Raw genomic sequence first — 20,498 nt, 5'->3', positions numbered from 1 at the left:
GTCAGCTAAAACCACAATATCACTCTATATTTCACCTGCTTGGCAGTAATGTTAGCTGACCAGACGAAGGTCTCTCCATGAATCAATGCTGATCCTAGTGTTGGCTTTTCCTGCTTCAGCCTCCTGACCGCAGCCGGAGGGAAGAGGGGAGACACCGGCACCCTGTTGGAGACGATAACGTTTCTCGCTGCGGATCCCCGTCACTTCACAAGACACGGTAAACCTCTGTTGGTCTGGAGGAGCTGCAGCAGTTATTTCTGCACAAACGTCCACTGTACATTCACTAGATATTCTCAGAGCTAAACTAACTCTTCTGCAGTGTGTAGTGTGCGCGCATGCACGTAAGAGTGGAGCGAGATGAGTGAAGGCAAGCAGGCAGAGGAGCAGAGTACAGCAGAGACTCCGGCCCTGGAGACCAAAGCTACGGTCTCCTCCGCCTCCTCCGACCGCAGCCAACACTGTTTAACAGACCGGCTTCACTAGATATAACTGCGGTTTTGGTGCTTCCGTGTAGTTTGTGTTGGAGTCTGAGTCTGAACAGCGTAGCCACAGGCGAGCGCGCATGGGACACCGACCCGGGTGATTTGTACGTGTAAGAAGTTACAAACAGTCCCTTTAATATTATATTCCATTTCTGCTAATAGATCCCCCAAAATATTACACACCGTTCCTTTAAGTAGTATTTTGAATGCAGGACTTTTACTTATAATGGAGTATTTTTTACATTTACTTAAAGCTGCAGTGGATAGAAATCATGGATGTATTAAGAGAACGTAGAAATGGAGCAAATATGATTTAAAAAAAAAAACAAAAACTTTTTTTAATAAACACTCCGCCCCCATGTGACGTAGCCCGCTACCTCTTACGTCACTTCCTGGTTCTGTTATCAGGTGTGGACTCCTGACTTCAACTGCTTCAAGTCACGCTGAAAATCTGTCGTTGCAATGTTTCTCGGTTTGTATTTTTTGAACTAAAGTTTTGTCAGAACTTCTCCAGCATGGCTTCTTGGTGTGAGGACTCCATGTGTGTGGACTCAGAGAAAGTGGACTTGTGGAGTGTTCCTGTCATCGCTCTGAATGTGAGAGCCAGGAAACAGCTGGGTCTGTACCTGAACCCCAGGACCACGGTGGCCGCGGACTGGATGGCTGTAGCAGAGGCCATGGGCTTCACCTACATGGAGATCAAGAACTATGAAGCGTGTAGAAACCCAACACTGACGGTGCTGGACGACTGGCAGGCCCGCTCCACGGACGCCACGGTGGGGAGGCTGCTGGCCATCCTCTCGGAGGTGGAGAGGAAAGACATCGAGGAGGACCTGCGTCCTCTGATAGGTGCGTTGGAATCAGTTTTTAATGTTATAATAAAGTTATAATTCATAGTATAAGCCTGTTGTCATCGCACGTCATGTCCCTGTAGCTACTCCAGGAAATGAGTCACATGCTGAGGCATTCACATATTGCAAAAAGTGTTTACACACTTGTGCATTTATTTGCTCAATTGTGAAGACTTTCTGGTAGAAACCTATGTGCTTTTATTACTAAGAATATTGATAAGTGTTTTGTCTTGCTTTGGAGGAATGTGTTGTTTGATCTTCTGTAAAATAATGAAATAATACACTATCATATTATATGCCTTTTTATTATTATTATTATTATTATTATTATTATTATTATTATTATTTTGTCTTGCTTTGGAGAAATTTGTTGTTTGGTCTTCTGGAAAATAATGAAAATAATATACAATCATATTATATGCACTTTTTTATTATTATTATTATTATTATTATTATTATTATTACTTTATCTTCTGGAAAACAATGAAAATAATACACAATCATATTATATGCATTTTTTCTTTTCTTTTCTTTATTATTATTATCATTATTATAATTATTAATATTATTATTATGTATCATTTATGTATTATTAATGTTATTATTATTTTTTATTTTTTTACTTTATCTTCTGGTAAATAATGACAATAATACACAATCATATTATATGCATTTTTCATTTTTATTTTCTTTATTATTATTATTATTATTATTATTATTATTATTATTTATGTTTTATTAATGTTATTTTTATTTTTTTTACTTTATCTTCTGGAAAATAATTAAAATAATACACGATCGTATTATATGCATTTTTCTTTTCTTTATTATTATTATTATTATTATTATTATTGTATCATTTATGTATTATTAATGTTATTATTATTTTTATTTTTTTATTTTATCTTCTGGAAAATAATGAAAATAATACTCAATCATATCCATAAAAAATACATGTAAATTCACAGGTAAGAAATCATGCTTCAGTGCCTTTAGCAATGAGTTCAGACAATACATTCTTCAATTCAACACTGTAAAACAAAAAGCAATTAAAACTGTAACAGCTTGTACTATTAAGAATTTTTTATATGCATTTTTTCTTTTTCTTTTCTTTATTATGTGTTCCCTTTTGTACATGTTATATAGGCTTAAGGGTCCTTCTCTTGGAGTAGATTTGTTGGTAAATGCACGTGAAAGTGTAAGTTATCTTTGTTATAAGTAATAAAGGTAAAAAAAAAAACATAGATAAAAATAGATAAACAGATGCCAGATAATTCAGTCCACTTAATCCCTATGACTTCTACCCCAATTTACTGTATGTAAACGTATGAATGTATGTTTCTTTTTTGTACCAGATGAGGATGTCAAGAAGTATTTTGAGAACCTGAAGAAGAAGTCAGAGCCTCCTCTTCAGGTCCCTGAGGTGGACAGCTGTCTCCCTCGCACCTTAGAGAGGATAGGTATCACCCTGAAGGACGACCCCGAGGGTCAGTATCTGTACAAGCTTTATTTTTCTTTTCATCAAGAAAACTAATCTAAACAAAAAACAGCAGTCCAACTCTCGTCAGCATTAATTGCTTCATTTCATAAACGCAGACTACGTGATTCAGCACATGATTCGGCTTCAACCAACGATTACTTTCATCGTCGAATAATGTGTGGATTACTTTCTCGATTAATGGTACCAAATCCCCTACAGTGTCAACTACACTTTGAGCTGTTGTATTAGAATAAAAAAGATTAAATGCATGTTGTGATTAATTTATTAGCTAAAAGTTGATGTACATATGTTGTTATGTATGTTTTACTTGTTAGAGGGCGAGTGCACAGCTGTTGTCTGTTCAACGCCAAGAGAACAGATTATAAATCTGCATAAATGCATGTCGGATGAAAGTTAAAATGAAAATCAGATTTGAGATAGAGATAGCAGCAATATTTTCTGTGGTAAGGCGTCACACAGGAAAAGCTACCACATGTTTCCTAATCTGACATCTGAAGCTCAATGCACCGTCCCCTGCACCGTCTTGTGGTTTTCTCATCATGCTCATGTTTTGCTTCTGTGGAATATATATATACTGGTGTATGTATATATATATATATCTATATATATATATATATATATAGATATATATATATATATACACTCACCGGCCACTTTATTAGGTACACCTTGCTAGGACCGGGTTGGACCCCCTTTTGCCTTCAGGACTGCCTTAATTCTTCTTAGCATAGATTCAACAAGGTGTTGGAAACATTCCTCAGAGATTTTGGTCCATATTGACATGATAGCATCACGCAGTTGCTGCAGATTTGTCGGCTGCACATCCATGATGCGAATCTCCCGTTCCACCACATCCCAAAGGTGCTCTATTGGATTGAGATCTGGTGACTCTGGAGGCCATTGGAGTACAGTGAACTCATTGTCATGTTCAAGAAACCAATTTGAGATGATTTGAGCTTTGTGACACTACAATACTCAGGTAGGCCGTGGCGTTTAAATGATGCTCAATTGGTACTAAGGGGCCCAAAGTGTGCCAAGAAAATATCCCCCACACCATTAAACCACCACCACCATCCTGAACCATTGATACAAGGCAGGATGGATCCATGCTTTCATGTTGTTTATGCCAAATTCTGACCCTACCATCTGAATGTTGCAGCTGAAATCGAGACTCATCAGACCAGGCAACGTTTTTCCAATCTTCTATTGTCCAATTATGGTGAGCCTGTGCGAATTGTAGCCTCAGTTTCCTGTTCTTAGCTGACAGGAGTGGCACCCGGTGTGGTCTTCTGCTGCTGTAGCCCATCTGCTTCAAGGTTTGACGTGTTGTGCGTTCAGAGATGGTATTCTGCATACCTTGGTTGTAACGAGTGGTTATTTGAGTTACTGTTGCCTTTCTATCATCTCGAACCACTCTGCCCATTCTCCTCTGACCTCTGACATCAACAATGCATTTGGATATTTTCTGTTTTTCGGACCATTCTCTGTAAACCCTAGAGATGGTTGTGCGTGAAAATCCCAGTAGATCAGCAGTTTTTTTAAATAAACATAACATAAACATAAACTGGCACCAACAACCATGCCACGTTCAAAGTCACTTAAATCCCCTTTCTTCCCCATTCTGATGCTCGGTTTGAACTTCAGCAAGTCGTCTTCACCACGTTTAGATGCGTTAATGCATTGAGTTGCTGCCATGTGATTGGCTGATTAGCTATTTGTGTTACCAAGAAATTGAACAGGTGTGCCTAATAAAGTGGCCGGTGAGTGTATATATACAATACTATTTTTTTTCCAAGTTTATCGTGTTTACATTTTGTCCAAGGTTGCAAGCTGTCACGCAATACTGTGTCTTTAAGGATAAATAAATGAATTTAATCTAACTGTATTGCATCCAGGTGCTCCTGAGCTGTTTGACGCCTTCATCTGCTACTGCTCGAAGGACTTCGAGTTTGTCTGCGAGATGATCCGTGAGCTGGAGCAGACGGAGTACAAGCTGAAGCTGTGTGTGTTCGACCGAGATGTCCTGCCGGGCTCCTGTGTATGGACCATCACTAGTGAACTCATTGAGAAGAGGTGGGATATTGACATGTGCTAACTAACCATGTCTTATTCTGTTGATTTGGCCTGTACGAACAAACAGGGCAGCCAAAGCACACAAGTCACTTTTACTTGATTCAGTACTTTTTAGATATTGTTCGCATGCATCTTCTGTCTCCATTAATAATCTTTATGGAGATTATTCACAGATATATGAAAGTTTTCAGTCATGGCACAAAGTTAAACTTTCCTAATAACAGTTTAATTTTATATTTAGACATAGAAAGTACCCAAGATCAAGAAATCAAAGTTTTCTGTCTTAAAATCTCCCTAATTTCTGCAATCACTATAATATGTGACCATCTGTGCAGGTGTAAGAAGATGGTGGTGGTGGTTTCGGATGAATACCTTGACAGCGACGCCTGTGACTTTCAGACCAAGTTTGCTCTCAGTCTCTGTCCCGGTAAGCTCCATTTCAGTTATGTTAAACAGCTTCCTTTGCCTCTGCATGCATGCGACTTACCTTTTTATTCTTTCTGCTGTTTCAGGAGCTCGGAATAAACGGCTTATTCCAGTGATATACAAGCCAATGACGAAGCAGTTCCCCAGCATCTTACGCTTCCTCACCATATGCGACTACACCCGGCCTTGCACACAGGCCTGGTTCTGGGTACGGCTGGCCAAAGCTCTCTCGCAGCGTTAGTCAAGGATGGACCAGGCAGTTAATTGTGTTTAACGGTTCCTTTTTATTCCATCAAAGGCGATGTCTGACGATGAGCAAACATCACAGGTTAAAGTATGTGCTTTTGCTTGTGATCCACGTCCTGTTGGCTTCTGATGCACTTATCATATACTGTGTGTATACAGTATATTATAGTGCTACTATTTGTTTCCTACGAAGATGACATTTTTCAAGATGCACAAGGATACTAAATATCAGCAAAGTTCTCACTGCACACAGGCATTATTATGTTTCAAGAATAACATAAGTTGTGCTTGCCGCTGTTCTGTATTTATGTGAGGAGGATGTGTTTGTGCTAAATGCTCTGTTTTTTTTTTTGCGCCGGCCACTTCCTCTTATGAGTCAATTTCTAAATGAGATTGGAGCTTAAGAGGAAGAGATATTTGAGATTCTTCCACTTGTTAACTTTTACTGACTGCTGACACCTGCCTTTCTCTCTCACTTTCTCTATCTGTCACCATGATGTCTTTTTACACTTGGTTTTGTACTTTTGATATGGTCTTTTCAGAACGGTTTCATAAAAGTGAATTTATTCCATCTTGAATAAATTATCTGAGTATTGTTTCCTCAAAAAATACATTTTACACATTTTTCAAGGGCAGTTTCCTTTTATTAAAAAAAAATAAAAATAAATGTATATTATTTGTAAAGTAACAAAAAACACAAAATGTTCTGATGTTGTCCAGCATGTGTCGCGATTGTGCAAGTCCTGCATGTTATAAAATTAACCAACAGAGGTGTCGCTAATTGAATGCTGCTGTAAAGAAGAACTCAGACTCAATACATATTACAGTTAACACATGAACAACCAATCACAGAGCAGCGTGTGTGTGTTTTATCCAATCAGAGAGCAGGATGGTCTTAGAGGAATACGCCCCTTTTCACACACGGTGTATTGGGCTTTTTTTATGCCCCAAGTACAGTCTGTCAGGTAGCACTTCCCAGCTTATTTAATGATTAAACGTGCTCCGTCAATGAAACTAAAATCGGTGAGGAAGGGCTGAGTGCGATGTGATAATCTGAGCAAAAAAGACGTGGTTTGTTGGCTATATGAGAAGAACGTATGCCTGCAAGGTGAAACTGCTGCCAAAAAGTAGCCCATATTCAGCCATTGAAAGTGTGGCGGAACCCCGAAAAGCTTGATTCGTTTTTTTGGGCATCTTACCTAATATCTAAACACTCTTCGTAGTGCTTGTTCTTACCTTAAAGAGTAAAAATTCAAAGACATTATTATATGGAAAAGTCTCAACATATATAGCTGAAGGTTTTCTGTAGCTAACGTTTTAAACTCAGCCCAATTAGCCGCACAACCACACACCGTAGTTTCCTCTTTACTGGAGCACAGTAGTGGTGTGTCGGTCGCGAACGAGCCGGTTCAAAGAGCCGGTTCTTTTAAGTGAACGATAAGAGCCGGTTCCTGTCTAAGAGGCCGTTTTTTTTGTTGTTGTTGTTTTTTTCATTAATTCAAGGCAGAATGATAGGATGATCTTCTCCACGCCACGGGCACTTCATGCACTGACTATGAATGAATGTCGTGTTATTGACGTCCGTGCGACCAATCAGGTGATGACAGACAAGGATCATACGATCCGCTGACGGTCTACAGGTACAGAGAAGGAGGGACAGGAGGAGAGAAAGAGACAGGAGTGCGGTGCGCGAATAGCAGAAAAGATGAGTGACAGTCGGAAACGAAGCAGCATGTACCCCCTCTGCACAACCATAAGCGCCTAAGTCCTTCATGCTGGTAGCCATCAGGCTCCACAACCAAGGTTGACCCCCATATGAGAACTATGAGGACTTTAAGAACTTTAAACACGCACTATCTGCAACCATCTTGGACTCAAACCACTGGCGCACTTTACACTTACTTTACACTGTACATCCTATATACCACTTTATAGACTGCACATATGTACATGTTACATTTATTTGTTGACAGACTGTACACACTATGTTCACCCATTCACTCTGTATCTTTTATATCTCTATTATTGTTTTTATAATTTTTGTATATCTTTACCTCTCCTGTGTTTCACTTTGTTTGCTGATGTTGCTGTTTTGACACCTGAATTTCCCTCCGGGGATTAATAAAGGTTCATCTTATCTTATTTTATCTTATCTTATGAAGCTTCAGCTCGCCATCACTAGTGAGCTGAGCCAAATGATCCGACTCACTAAAAAGAGACGGAATTCCCATCACTAGAGCACAGTGCGGTCAAACCAACGTGCCACACTCAACATGGCCGCCAGGGAGGTCCACATTTTGCTCAGTTGGAATGCGGTAGGCGGGGCCCGTTATGCTCGTGTCAAACTTTGGGAATGACAGGAGTGCTGCAGGATTCTCAAAGAAGAGGAAGAAGAAGAAGTGTCGCCCTTGTTGGTCTCTGTTTTGGATTACTTTGACTTCTTTTTTTACGCACAGTCTTTGGGATTCACCACCTTTTCCCACAGATAAGTAGCAGACTTCCTCAGCCATGTCGGAGGACCTGAGCTCCCAAACCTGGTCCATCAACAAAGATGATTATGAGCTACACGAGGTGATTGGTATGTGATCCTTAGCTTGTTAGCTTAAACGTATGTGTTAACTGTCTACTGGTTTTGTGTAGGCACTGACTATTTGCTGGAAAAGAGCTGCTTTCATTGAGCAGTTTATGTGAACAGCTAGCTTAATATTTTCGTAACGTCACCCAGGATATAGAGGGCGCTGTATCTATGGAAACCACAATCTCATTTAAAGGTCCCATATTTAAAAAAAGTAAGATTTGTATGTCTTTTTATATTATAAAGCATGTTTTTAAGTGCTTTATAAAATACTGTGGAAGTATCAAATGGCTTGATTGCAGCAAACACATGAAAATACTACATTTAACCTTATGAGCAAACTGATTTTGAACTACAAATATTGCTGCTGTAAGTGCACAGCTATGGTATACAACTAAACCATGGCAGATACTAAAATATAACACATAACCTGAAATGTTATTTGATGTTTCAGGGACACTGAGAGTAAGCAAATGCACTTTCCTTTCCTATATTTTGAAAATTCCGTCTTTTATTTTGAAAAATGCAACCAGAAGTCGTACATGTTGATGTCACTACTATTCTCAAGTATGGCTGACTTACAAAGCTAGACATAATATAACAAGTTATGGGTAAATGGCAGGATGTTTTGACATGTAATTTGTGCAGTTTTTGTGATTTAATTAAAATTTTCTGGTCATTTAAAGGTCCCATATTGTAAAAAAGTAAGATTTTTCATGTCTTTTTATATTATTAAGCAGGTTTTAAATGCTTTATAAATACTGTGAAAATATGAAAGCGTTCAATATACAGAGAAACACACACATATTCAGCAAATTGTGCGTTTGAAACAAGCCGTCTGTCCATTTGTGATGTCACAAATATACAATATTTAGACCATTACACGGTTTAAAACATAAACATTCTTAAATGTGTCCCAGTTTATTTCCTGGTTGCCAGAGTATGTGAATGACATCAGTTGACAGGAAGTAAACATGGACCCAAACTTTTGCCAGGCAACTAGGGATGTCAAGTTTTTTTTTTTAACATTACAGCATGTAAATATGTTCTAGTAGAAACACAAAATACAAGTATGAACCTGAAAATGAGCACGATATGGGACCTTTAAATTTGTCAGTGTTGGTATATTAGACTGAACCTGACTTACATATTCTCAAAGTTATCTTTTGATTTGGGGAAGACGCTGCATTGTAACTGCTGAAGCAAAGTATCAGCCACCTATCGTTGTAGAAGACAAGAGACTATCAGAAACTTATACTGTGTGTGTGTGTGTGTCCACGCCCATTCCCAATTAAAATACCCTGGATATTCAAGCAAAGAACTTTTTCCAAAACACTCATTTTGCCATTAATGCAGAGTCCAGAGGTTATACTTCATGGTCCTGCCCAGAGTAGAGTATTGTTTTGGGCAATTTAATGCATGAATTAATCCTGCAAGAGCTCTTTGGAGAGGACTAATCAGTATTAACCCTCAGCCTATACTGACTGGAGTCCCCGCAGACACCACATGTATACTTTTTGTCCTATCTCACAGATGCTTTATTCTATCATTGCCATTGTTCATGACTTTGTCAATCAACATGTTCCTAATGACTTCATATCATTGTTTTCTGTTTGAATCAGTGCTTTTTTTAAAAGACCAGTGTATTGGGGTCCAATTGGCAGCCAATTGCAGCCTATGCATTTTATATAGCTAAAATAGAATAGATCAGAGGGGTTGGGGGCACTCTGTCCGACATTTTGAAAGAGACCGATGCAACAGACACAGATTTCCTCATGTGCTCTGTCTATTTTTGTTTTACACAATATGCAAATTAACTATAACTCTCCTAAAATAATAATCTGTTTTTTTTTTTCTTAAGATGACATTAAGTACATATCTAATAAGTTTTGAAAAGAAATAAGCTAACATTTTGCTACAGTAGTTTATTCTTGGGTCCCTATGGACCCTAGTCGGATATGGACCCAGACTGGGTAGAGCGAGCGACCGACTGGGTAGAGTGTAGCGACCGACTGGGTCAAGAATAGGGACAGACTGGGTCGAGTATAGGGACAGACTGGGTCGAGAATAGCTACCCACTGGGTCGAGAATAGGGACAGTCTGGGTCGAGTATAACGACCGATCCGACTGGGTCGAGTATAGTGACCGATCCGACTGGGTCGCGTATAGCGACCGATCCGACTGGGTCGAGTATAGCCAGATTCGACTGGGTCGAGTATAGCGACCGATCCGACTGGGTCGAGTAAAGTGACCGACCTGCTGGGTCAAGTAGTGAGCAACCCACTGGGTCGAGTAGCAAGTGACCAAATGGGTAGAGTGTAGCAAACCACTGGGTCAAGCTGCCGAGCCCTGATCATCAATAATATTTTGTTCAAACCAGTCTGCATTGAACCAACAAGCATGTTAATTGTTGTGAGGCCAATATTAGTCTAGAAGGTTTCTTTTTATAACACAATACTTGCTTTGTATGTATGGCCACATTTCTTTCAGTGTGACAGGAGGAATATTCCACCTTTCCTGTGCAGCGTTGCAGCCTTTGTTGAGTTCTGAGGATGGCTTAAAGGTTGGCTGGCCTGAGGAATGACAGCTTTTACTTTTGAGTTTTCTGAAATGTACCACCCCACAAATACCTGACCCCGTCCTACCTTTGGCTGACTTTGTTAAGGAGGAGGAAGGAGAATGAGAGGGGAGTGTGTAACGTATAAGCAAAGTATTGTCCTCTCAAATCAGTTAGTTGGTGCCTCTGGTTTACTTTACCCTAAGTGGCGCGTCATGCTTCCTCTACAGGGAATCTGTGTGTTTATAGAGGGTCCATTCTGCAGGTCCTTAATTAACCTGTCTGTATATTTTTAAAGGACTTGGATTTAACTTTCACCCATTTCCACATTCTCAGTTTCTTGGTAAATTTATATGGCACCCCACAAGATGACGCCCTGCAATTTAGCATGCACACAGATAAAGCCCCTCTTGTATAGAAACCAGTTCTGTGGCATTTTCCTACGCAGTGTGTGACACAAATTGTCAGCATAGGTTTGAAACTGGAAATGCCATTTCAAGGTTGGACTGCAGTACGCTTAGGGCAAGGGATCATGATTATCAATTTAGCTTTGGAAGTGAATTGTGCAGTCAGCCCTCGTTTTATAAATTACCGAAAGCTGATTACCAGTTGCGCTCTCTTAAATCTGAAGGAGTTGGTCTACCTTGTATATCATCTAAATTAGCAGAGCCCTCTGTGTGAGGCTGTGTTCCCAGGCTCCTCGTGAACACAAGTTAAACCAGAAAACTCCTCCTGTTTGGCATCTGCTTCTGTTCAGTCCTGTGGAGCTTCCTCTCTCTCTCTCTGCCCTCTCACACAGTCTTTGCTTCATATTACCAACACAACTTTAAACTACTAACTACTAAATCAGTAATTGGTTAAAAATATCCACTTTTCTCCCGATTCCTCATCATGTATAGTTCACGATGAGGAAATATTGGCGAGTAGGCTTTTACTATAAATGAACACACTGAATAGCTCTTGCTGTTCTCATTATGGGGACTGGGGATCGTACTAAATCAGAGTCACTTCCTCAGGTTACCATCTTGACATTCGCTGTCAGGATTTCCTAAGACATATTGCCCATTCCTAAATCACAGTAGAGAATGTAACTCTGGAAAAAGTCACAAGATAGAAGCCTCAATAGGGAGGATTTGGTAACTTAAAATTCCAAAAGAAATTGCTTTAAAAAGATTTAAAGTCAGGATTGTGGGTTCATGTTTGGATGGCATTTTCTCGAGGTTGCACAACAGTCAGGGGTGGGCTGTGGTGGTGTTTTTGGAGTGTGTATTCAGGGAGGAGGGTGAGTAAACACAAATGTAGTGTTGAGTACTTCAAATTAGTACAGGCCACTGTTTGTATTGGAAAATTAATATTAATAGACTTTTTAATTTAGATTTTTCTCTGATTGCAGCGGCAGGTAACATGCGTTTTATGTCTCTCCATCATTACTTGCAGTGGTACTGATATTTTAACCGCTTATGGCATCACTGATTAAATAAGAAAAATAGTGGGTTTTATTATATTGGTAATAATCCTCAGTCAATTAATATCCCACCAGAACGTACAGTACAGTACGTGCACACATTCGTAGGAAATTGCAATTAAAGCAATGAGACCTTCTTGTTTTCCCAGCACAAACTGCAAGTGCAAGAAATTCCAGATGTATATATTAAAGTCACAAAAGCCTAAAGCCCAAAGCGATGTCATCAAATTGTTTGTTTTGTCTGACCAACACTTCAAAACCTAAAGATATTCAGTTTATTATCACATATGACAACGAGAAGCAGAAAATCCGCCAGGTGGTTTGTTACACAGAACCATCTGAGAGGCCGTCATTGGAAACTGTTTGGAAAAGGGCAAAAAATAGGCCACTTGGCAGGTGCTTGGATGAACCATCTGTCAATCAATCTCTTGCCGATGCCAGTCAGGAGAAGAGCGAAAATATCTTTTCCGTCGAGTGAAGCCTTCAGTGCCGTTCTTTGCTCTTCTTTCAAATGAAGAAATACTCTCCAGTTCTGACATAACTGATGCTATTGCAGCATCTATGCTAACCTCTTCAGGAGCCGCCATTGTTGTTTGGAAAGAACAGTCGCCTCTCAGTCGCCTCTCTCAGTGTCACGTCACAGGGCACGCCCGTAGCTGCCAGTAGCTCCTCATAGGACACTGATTGATCCGTGGTCTGGCTTGCTGGACGCAAATGTGTTACTTGAAGCCTGACAAGATGGATTTTCGTGTAATATGTGATCTCGTGACATTGCGTGAATCCAGCTGCCGTGCAAGGTAATCAAAGAATGACCTTAACTATAAATGAATGTTCGATCAAACTGTTGGGCAGATACTGTACGATGTATGATACAATGTCCTGAGGATGGCCCTGCATACTCAGCATGCCCACAAGTGCTATTGTTTTGGTAACTTCCCTAGGGAAAGAGGAATTTGTTATTACTTGGTTCACACCCACTCATTTCACCGCACTAAGCATCGGATCATACTGGACAGATCCCATTGGGGAAAGAAAAGTACAGCTTGCTTTCTCATTCTGGATCAGACTTTGGATCATTCGTGTTGGCAAACGTGGACTGGAAACTTTCTGCAACCACTGTTTGTATCCACCGGCAACCATGTTTCCTGCCTGTTGCTTGTCCTGTCCATCAGATGGTTTTGAAAAACATCAGTATGAAGCAACCCCTAGGCTGACATTTCTCTAATTTAATGTCAAATTAAAGGTTTGGGCCAGATTAATTTTAAGAATATTGCATCCTGGGATATCGGGGGAATACCAACTAAAAGGCGGAGGCTACTGGAGCGATTTCTTGTCAGGTGTGACATTTCTCATTGTAGCTCTTGAATAATGTGTGGAATGTTAGCCAGGTATGCAGAGGAAATATATGAAGATGATGGATGTCGTGCACCAAACTGGCCTGGTGAGTGCAGGAAAGACAAGCTGGGAGGTTCTGCCAATCTGCTGGTGATTTACTACTCTGTTAAAGAGGACCTATTATGATTATTTTCAGGTGCATACTTGTGTTTTGGGTTTCTACTAGAACATATTTACATGCTTTTATGTAAAAAAAAAAACACTTTCTCATACCGGCTGTGCTGCAGCACCTCTTTTCACCCTTAGTCTGAAACACTCCGTTTCAGCTCCTGCCCCCCAAGACAGTCCAGTCTGCTCTGATTGGTCAGCTGGCCCGCTCTGTCGTGATTGGTCAACAGAACCAAAGTCTTCGGACTCTGCTCCAGCTCCGCTCTAACTAGCTTTGTTTGAGGGCGTGCCAAACTAGCCCATAGGCAGGTAATATGAAAATGTGTTACTTGGTGACATCACCACGTTACGGAAGAAAAGGCAGGACTTCAAGCAAGGCATTTCGAGCAGTTCAGGAGCAGTGTTTCCGTGGGGGAGAGTACCTCCCTTTTCATGAGGCAAATATTGGCCTATAATGTGATGTATTATTTTATTTGGAGTCTCCATCTCATGAGTAAGAGCTCTTTAATGAGACCTTGAGATTTAAATTGCCTCTTGGTATTTTAATGGTCTTTTAGCGGCTTTAATGATTTTAATTAAGTGTAATGCTGTTGCTTTGTCTGCGTCTTAAGTAAGCTTATTATTCTGTTTACTATTCCTTCCTGTTTTTTTGCTATCTTGTTTATTTAGTAGACTTCATAGAGATGCACCAGAATAGGAGGATTGCAAACATTCCATACTCAGATGTCAACTCCCCAAAGAGCAAACATGTCAGCTTGAGGGGTTAATGGCAAGCCCTCACTGGAGTATTTAGGGTTAAACAGCTCAGCTCATTGTGAAGGAAACACTCTTGCATGTCCCATTCAAACATTGCCAGGATATAGTATAAGGCTTCCCATGCAAAGCTTCACTTTGTTTTGAGGAAACATGCTTACAGAAAACATTGGCTGCTTTTTCAAAGATCATGATTGTTTTGTCAATGTTTCCCCTGACAGGAGTGATCAAGTTGTCTCACCCTGTCTGCAACTTTTTTTTTTTAACTATCTAGTGTAGATCTTTACTGTACATCTAGAGCTCTAACAGATTGTTTTACAATAGAGTATATAATGGTGCCTTCAAATGGGGTCGTGTTTACCCTGTTCACAAGAAGAGTCCATATGAACGCCCCCCTCTTGTTGTATAAGTAGAACGTTTTTGAATGCTCTGAGTGACGTGTTTGTTGGCGTTGTCAGAAATGGCGGAGGCCATGGAAGTTCATTTTTTGGTGCATAATAAGTCAATATATTGTAATTTTAGTCATATATTGTTTTGCTTATAATATGTCTGAGGAAAATGTTTATTTCAAAGGGCCTCATCTTTTTCCTCTGTCATTATGCCTTTGCATTTACTGCATTACGTTACCCACTTGTTGGCTTGCTAAATTGTTAGCCTCTGTGGCTTCCAGACACCAACAGTAACGTTAATATTGCCGTTGCTTAGCAGCGGTGTTCTTACGAGTTAACCACTTCAATGCCAAGCATGTTGTGTACACGACTTCCCATGTTGTAAACACGAGCTCACGAGTTTCATTTGAAGGCACCATTAAAACAAAATGTTTGAACTTAAATTTACTGCTAAATGTATTTTAAGACTCACACAAATTCAGACAGTAAATGGAGGTTTTTAGTATTTGTAAAACTGATCACCATATTAATTAAGAAAAAATTGGGGATCATTACAAGCTCTTGAATAATTGCTGGAATAATTAAAAATGTTAAGTACTGGAAACAAAAAGGAATTTTCTGCAGTGTACGTGCTGGGGAAAAAAGTCTTTTAGAGGTTTTCTTGACATTTTTGTTGAGTTTTATTTGGCTTCTGACACACACAACCAAATGAAATAAGAACAGCAGATTTTATTCTCCAGGCTGTTTATCTTAAAAATGTTAACGACACTATGAAAAATGAAATAGAAATTTCTATAAAAAAAAGGAAATAAAACATAGAAACAAATGGAAATCAACAAACCAAAAAGCTTACATAACTCGTCAACACACCACTTTTCAGCCGACAGCTGGATCGTCATTTGATTTCGCCTAACGCAGTAACTTAATAGATCGATCTGATTTAGCCATCCGCTTCCAAAACAAGTTTAATCTTGTTACTTTGCCTCTGGAAGAACTTTGAAGTCGTGTTTTAAAATCTGAATTTAAGAGCTGATTCCTTTTTCTGTTCGTAATCTGTTCATTCATTAAGTAATTTACAAAAGAGAAAAAAACACACCTACTGCTTGATATGCAGCCTTTTATGTGTGTGCCAGGCTGTTTAGCAGATTAGATGTTGGCCCGACTTTGTCAAAGCCCTGGCACGATTGCAGCGCTCGCCATTTTTGTGCAATTCCTCCAATTCGGATGGAGTGGGTGGCGATGATGTTGTTGAGGTGACGGCTGACTTGTGTCTGAATTCCTCCCTGTGTGCATCATAGTATAACTACTCAATGAGGTGTTTAATAATCATGTAACTGGATACAAATAGTAGAGAGGTGACTTCTCTGAGCAGAATAACCTTGTGCTAAGCCTGGAAGTAGAAAATATCAAAGAGCATCAGGTCTGCATTACCTCAAGGTTCCAACTGGCTGCTGTTCAGTCTAATTGGCTCGCAGAGCCTCGCTGCCCCTTGACCTTGCCTGCTGCAAACCCAACAATCCCCCCCTTTTCCATCCTCCCCACACACACACACACATACAAGCACATATGCTCTCCAGCTTGTCCAGCCACCCCTGACGACTGGCTGTTTGTTTGTGTGGAGGAATTTACACTCTGATGTGTACCAGGGCAGCTGGCTCCCTGTGGTCCAGCCAAGGCTGAGCTCCCCATCACTGGCCGGTCTCCAGAGGTTTGTTGGGTATTGCTGCTGCTGGTGGAGGTGGTGGTGGTGTTGGGATGGGGGTGAAGGATATATTTACAGCCCTTAGTTTTGAGCAATGGCCGAGTGATCTGCGATTACTTGGATGCTGGAGAGTTGAGCAAGGCCAACTACACACTATCAGAGGTTGCCAGTCAATAGATGGCTCCCACTACAACTGTAGGAAGTAGCCTTTCACATATTCATGACTGTTACTGTATATCAATTACTTGAAATTACAAGGACATCGCCATTTTATTGGATTATTTTAGAGAGCCAGAGTTTGTGGTTGATCCCAGTTTATGCTGTTTTATTCTCATATCGCCTGAAGTCATAATTATCTTGAATGGTTAAATAAAAAGCGCTCTCGTCTTCAGGGACAGCTTTACTTTTTAATTAAAATCAGAGAACAGTTTTATTTTTTTCTTTATTAAAGCGCTTTTTTAAACCTCCACACACCACTGGCTCAATGAAAACTCCCAAACAATGAGCACTTTGTTAATATTTGGGCATAGCTAAGAAGAGGGCACGGGAGGTTAGGAAAAGCTTACCGGAGGGCGGACCGACTCACCGCTCGCTCTTTCACTTACCGACGCCTGTTGCCAGAGGACAATGTGCTCCCGGCATTGCTCGGCGTCGTGTATACTCCAGAGATCTTTGTGGAAACAGACGCTTGTGTGTGCATGGCTTTAAATGAGAGCATTGAGGGGGTGGCAAAGTGACCTCACGCGAAGCAGGAACAACAGGGGTACCTCTCCTGGGGAGGATATTACAAGCTTTTACTCCGACTATCACACGTTATTCAGAATAAAGATTAGCCCATTGTAGGATTTAAGACTTAATCAGATTGTAATCTGTGTGTTATTTGCTTGCACATCAAATAGTAGTTGTGGTGGTAACTACACTTCCCACTGATGCTATGATCCAACTTTTAGACAAGGTGGCATGGAAAATAAGGCTGATTTTAAAGTGTCTTGAAAAGTTCATAAAATGCACATATGAAAAAGTATTGATCAGTGATATTGTTTAGTTGTGATGCATACATTTTTTTTTTTTAAATCCTTTTTTTTCAGATAACCTCAGGAGCAGCCCACATTGCAGTTCACTAAATATTTTACTTGTGTATGTGACAAATAAACTGAAATGGATCCTTGAATCCTCCTAGTTTTAGAGCTGCCATCGTGTTCTGGATTATGGTATTTTGGTGCTCAATCGCTAGTTTCAAGTCTTCTTCAATACAGCATGATGCTCATTTAGTAAATTATGGTCCCATTTTGTACTTAGCTCCACCCTCTCGTGTCACTTCTGGTTGCAAAAAAACAAGATAGCGACAGCCAAAATGCAGAACTCGAGGCTTCAAAACGGTAGTCAACAAACCAATGGGTGACGACACAGTGACTACGTCCTCTTCTTCTATATACAGTCTATGTGAACAGTGGAAAAAAAACTTCAGGTTGTGCCAAGGATATAAAAAGGGAAATTTCTAAACAGTATATGGACCGAGCTTCGGTCCTCTCTGGCATAAAGCTCCTACCGAAGCCTCCTGGAGATGTCTCGTTTAGCAGAGTCACCGGCCCCAATCAGAGACCCGCTTCATCAGACAGGATTTGGAAAAGCTGATTCATAATTGATGAACAGACAGTTAAGCTGTGCCAAAAAGAAATCGGATGAACTGTCAAAGCAGAACTCTGCTTAACCTCCTTGAACTCGGGAGGAGTGATAAAAAGTTAGCTTTATTATCCTCCGGTAGCCATTATTTTTGGATGTGGATGGGGGTTAGGGAAGGGGCAAACAATTAAAAAGAAACTCTAAGGATGTGAATATAACCTGAAATGGATGTGCTGTACTGTCTTGATTTGCCTGACATGACTGTATTGAATCATAATCAAGGTGATAATGTGTTGTTTTCCTGTCTGTTTCAGGGAGTGGGGCCACAGCGGTGGTTCAAGCAGCCTACTGTTTACCACGCAAGGAGAAGGTGGCCATCAAACGCATCAACCTCGAGAAGTGCCAGACTAGTATGGACGAACTCCTGGTAAGACACACACAGCACTGCTAACAAAATACCTATTAGATTGAAAGTCCAACTGAAATTGTAGTCTTTTGTTCTGTTGAAGCTAACAATCTTGCATAAAGCACTAGCGTCCTATCATAGACAGAGCCAGACAGCAGCCTGCTACACAACAGCAAAGGTCTCCCTTTTATCTGACCTACAAACATGAACACACGTCTTGTTCTGCCCAAACAAACATCCAGCGGGGGAAAGTGCACTGCTAACATCAGTTTTGCAGGCTACATAGCTAATTCACTTTGTTGCTCAGCTGCAGCCCATTAAACAGCACGTAAACGTACCTGCAAATGTCACTTCGGTCGAGTTAGAAGCCCGTGTGGTCTCCAACACCACTATCAACACGCTGTCTGTCGATGACATGCAGGCTACAGTGCAAGTTTATTTACTTACGATGTGATACCGGCACTGTGGCACCCAGCCACATGCTGTCAATCAAACACCCGGCTGAGATGAAAATCACCATTCCTGATATCTCCCCAAAGACCCTTTATCTTCCCTTTTTAATAATAAAAAAAACGATGAACAATACATTTAAAAAAATATGTTGACATTGTTGACTACAAAAAAGGATGACTCAATGTGACAGGTGGCCTTAGTGTGACATTTTTGTGACCTTGTCATGTGTGATCAAAGGGAGCTGCCCCCGCACAGCACAAGATTTCATTTAGGCTTTGTCTTTGTGCGTGTGGACGGACTTAGTTCCACCTCTGCTTTTCATTACTGGTTTTCTCCGATCCCTCCTCCAATCATCCCTGTCACTTCAAACACTATTCTGGTTGTTCTCTGATGAAGGATTCTACTTAACTGCCAGGAAACTATTAGACCACCGTGGGACATCTTCCTGAAGGCTGCAGTAAGGGGTCTTTATACCCTCAATGCAATTTTTGCACCCCAGCTCAGCACATCATTATCTGTATGACATGCGGTTTAGCTTAAGAGCTGGAAGGATTATATCCCCCTGCACATAGAGATGATCAGGTGCTCCTTTTGTGGCATGTGTTCTGGCTTTGGAGACGGCGAGGGGTTTTCTTAGAATTTGCCACAATCTAGGACAGAATTGCATGGTAGCTGCCAGTTTTGTTCCAGAGCAACCACACACACCAGATGCCAGGTTTTGGTCTGACACTGGGAAATAAGCTGTTGTTAAGTTCGAACAGAAGTGTGATTGATGGATTTTTCCAGTCCTCGCTCCTAGTTCTCCTCCAAAAGTCTGTGAAAGTACCCCGTGGGAAATAAATATTGTGTAAGCCTATACGTGAAAATCATTACTGAGATTACTGGCGGATTTCTCTACTACTCGCTGGCAATACTAAACCGAGGAAGAACCCTTTCCATCCCCACCCCCCACGGTTTTCTGGAGGATGAATCAGGGGAATGCTGCTCCCGGATTCTCGGAGCAGGCGGTCACATGGAATACAGCGAGGTCGGATTTCCTGCCTGTGGTTTCCCCCCCTCAATTCCTCAGCCTTCTGGGTACCCTGTTAAACGGCGCGGAAGCATTAAATTGAACCCTGATCGCTCCTCTAGAGAAGCGGCTTTAAAAGAGGGGATGCCACGAGTTTTAAAGAGTCTTTAAGCTTACCTGTGAAATTCTTTAATGTCAGAAAAGCAATGATCTGTTCATGTCTCCATGTGCAGCGGTATGTTGTAGTTATTCCTGGCACAGCGGTTTGATGGACGCTTTTGAGTGACTCGAGCCATATCAGATGAGGAGGAGGTTTGTTTACAGTTGAGTGCAGTTTGAATATCCTCTTGCATAATTACACAATTGTTACTATTGGCGTTCCTATGTGGTAATAACTGCTTTACAATAAAACATTTTGGCTTTAAGATACCTTAAAAAACCTTCAGATCACAGTGGCACAATAAAGATATTGAGTGTTGATGTC

General features: G+C 40.6%; 2 protein-coding genes across 3 annotated transcripts in view; both read left to right on the top strand.

Moving 5' to 3' along the window:
- Window positions 1–741: 741 nt before the first annotated feature.
- myd88 (MYD88 innate immune signal transduction adaptor) lies at window positions 742–6,204 on the top strand. Its single transcript, XM_037757254.1, has 5 exons — window positions 742–1,331; window positions 2,689–2,820; window positions 4,730–4,907; window positions 5,243–5,334; window positions 5,420–6,204. Exons 1-5 carry the CDS (start codon window positions 998–1,000, stop codon window positions 5,572–5,574), a joined length of 891 nt encoding a protein of 296 aa, XP_037613182.1. The 5' UTR covers window positions 742–997; the 3' UTR covers window positions 5,575–6,204.
- A 1,650-nt stretch (window positions 6,205–7,854) lies between these two features.
- The window catches only part of oxsr1b (oxidative stress responsive kinase 1b), a 41,965-nt gene continuing 29,321 nt past the window's right edge, over window positions 7,855–20,498 (top strand). The window contains exons 1-2 of one of the 2 annotated variants that reach the window (XM_037757214.1): window positions 7,855–8,157; window positions 18,461–18,573. In XM_037757214.1, coding sequence (XP_037613142.1) covers window positions 8,088–8,157; window positions 18,461–18,573 — 183 coding nt within the window. In that variant the 5' untranslated portion in view covers window positions 7,855–8,087. Of the gene's footprint in view, window positions 8,158–18,460; window positions 18,574–20,247; window positions 20,338–20,498 lie in introns of those variants that run through there. The other variant, XM_037757215.1, reaches the window with a different exon arrangement.

This window comes from Sebastes umbrosus, chromosome 21, assembly GCF_015220745.1.
Source record: "Sebastes umbrosus isolate fSebUmb1 chromosome 21, fSebUmb1.pri, whole genome shotgun sequence".
NCBI lineage: Eukaryota > Metazoa > Chordata > Actinopteri > Perciformes > Sebastidae > Sebastes > Sebastes umbrosus.
Note: the sequence above shows the minus strand (reverse complement) of the source record. Positions and strands in the feature narration are given on the sequence as shown.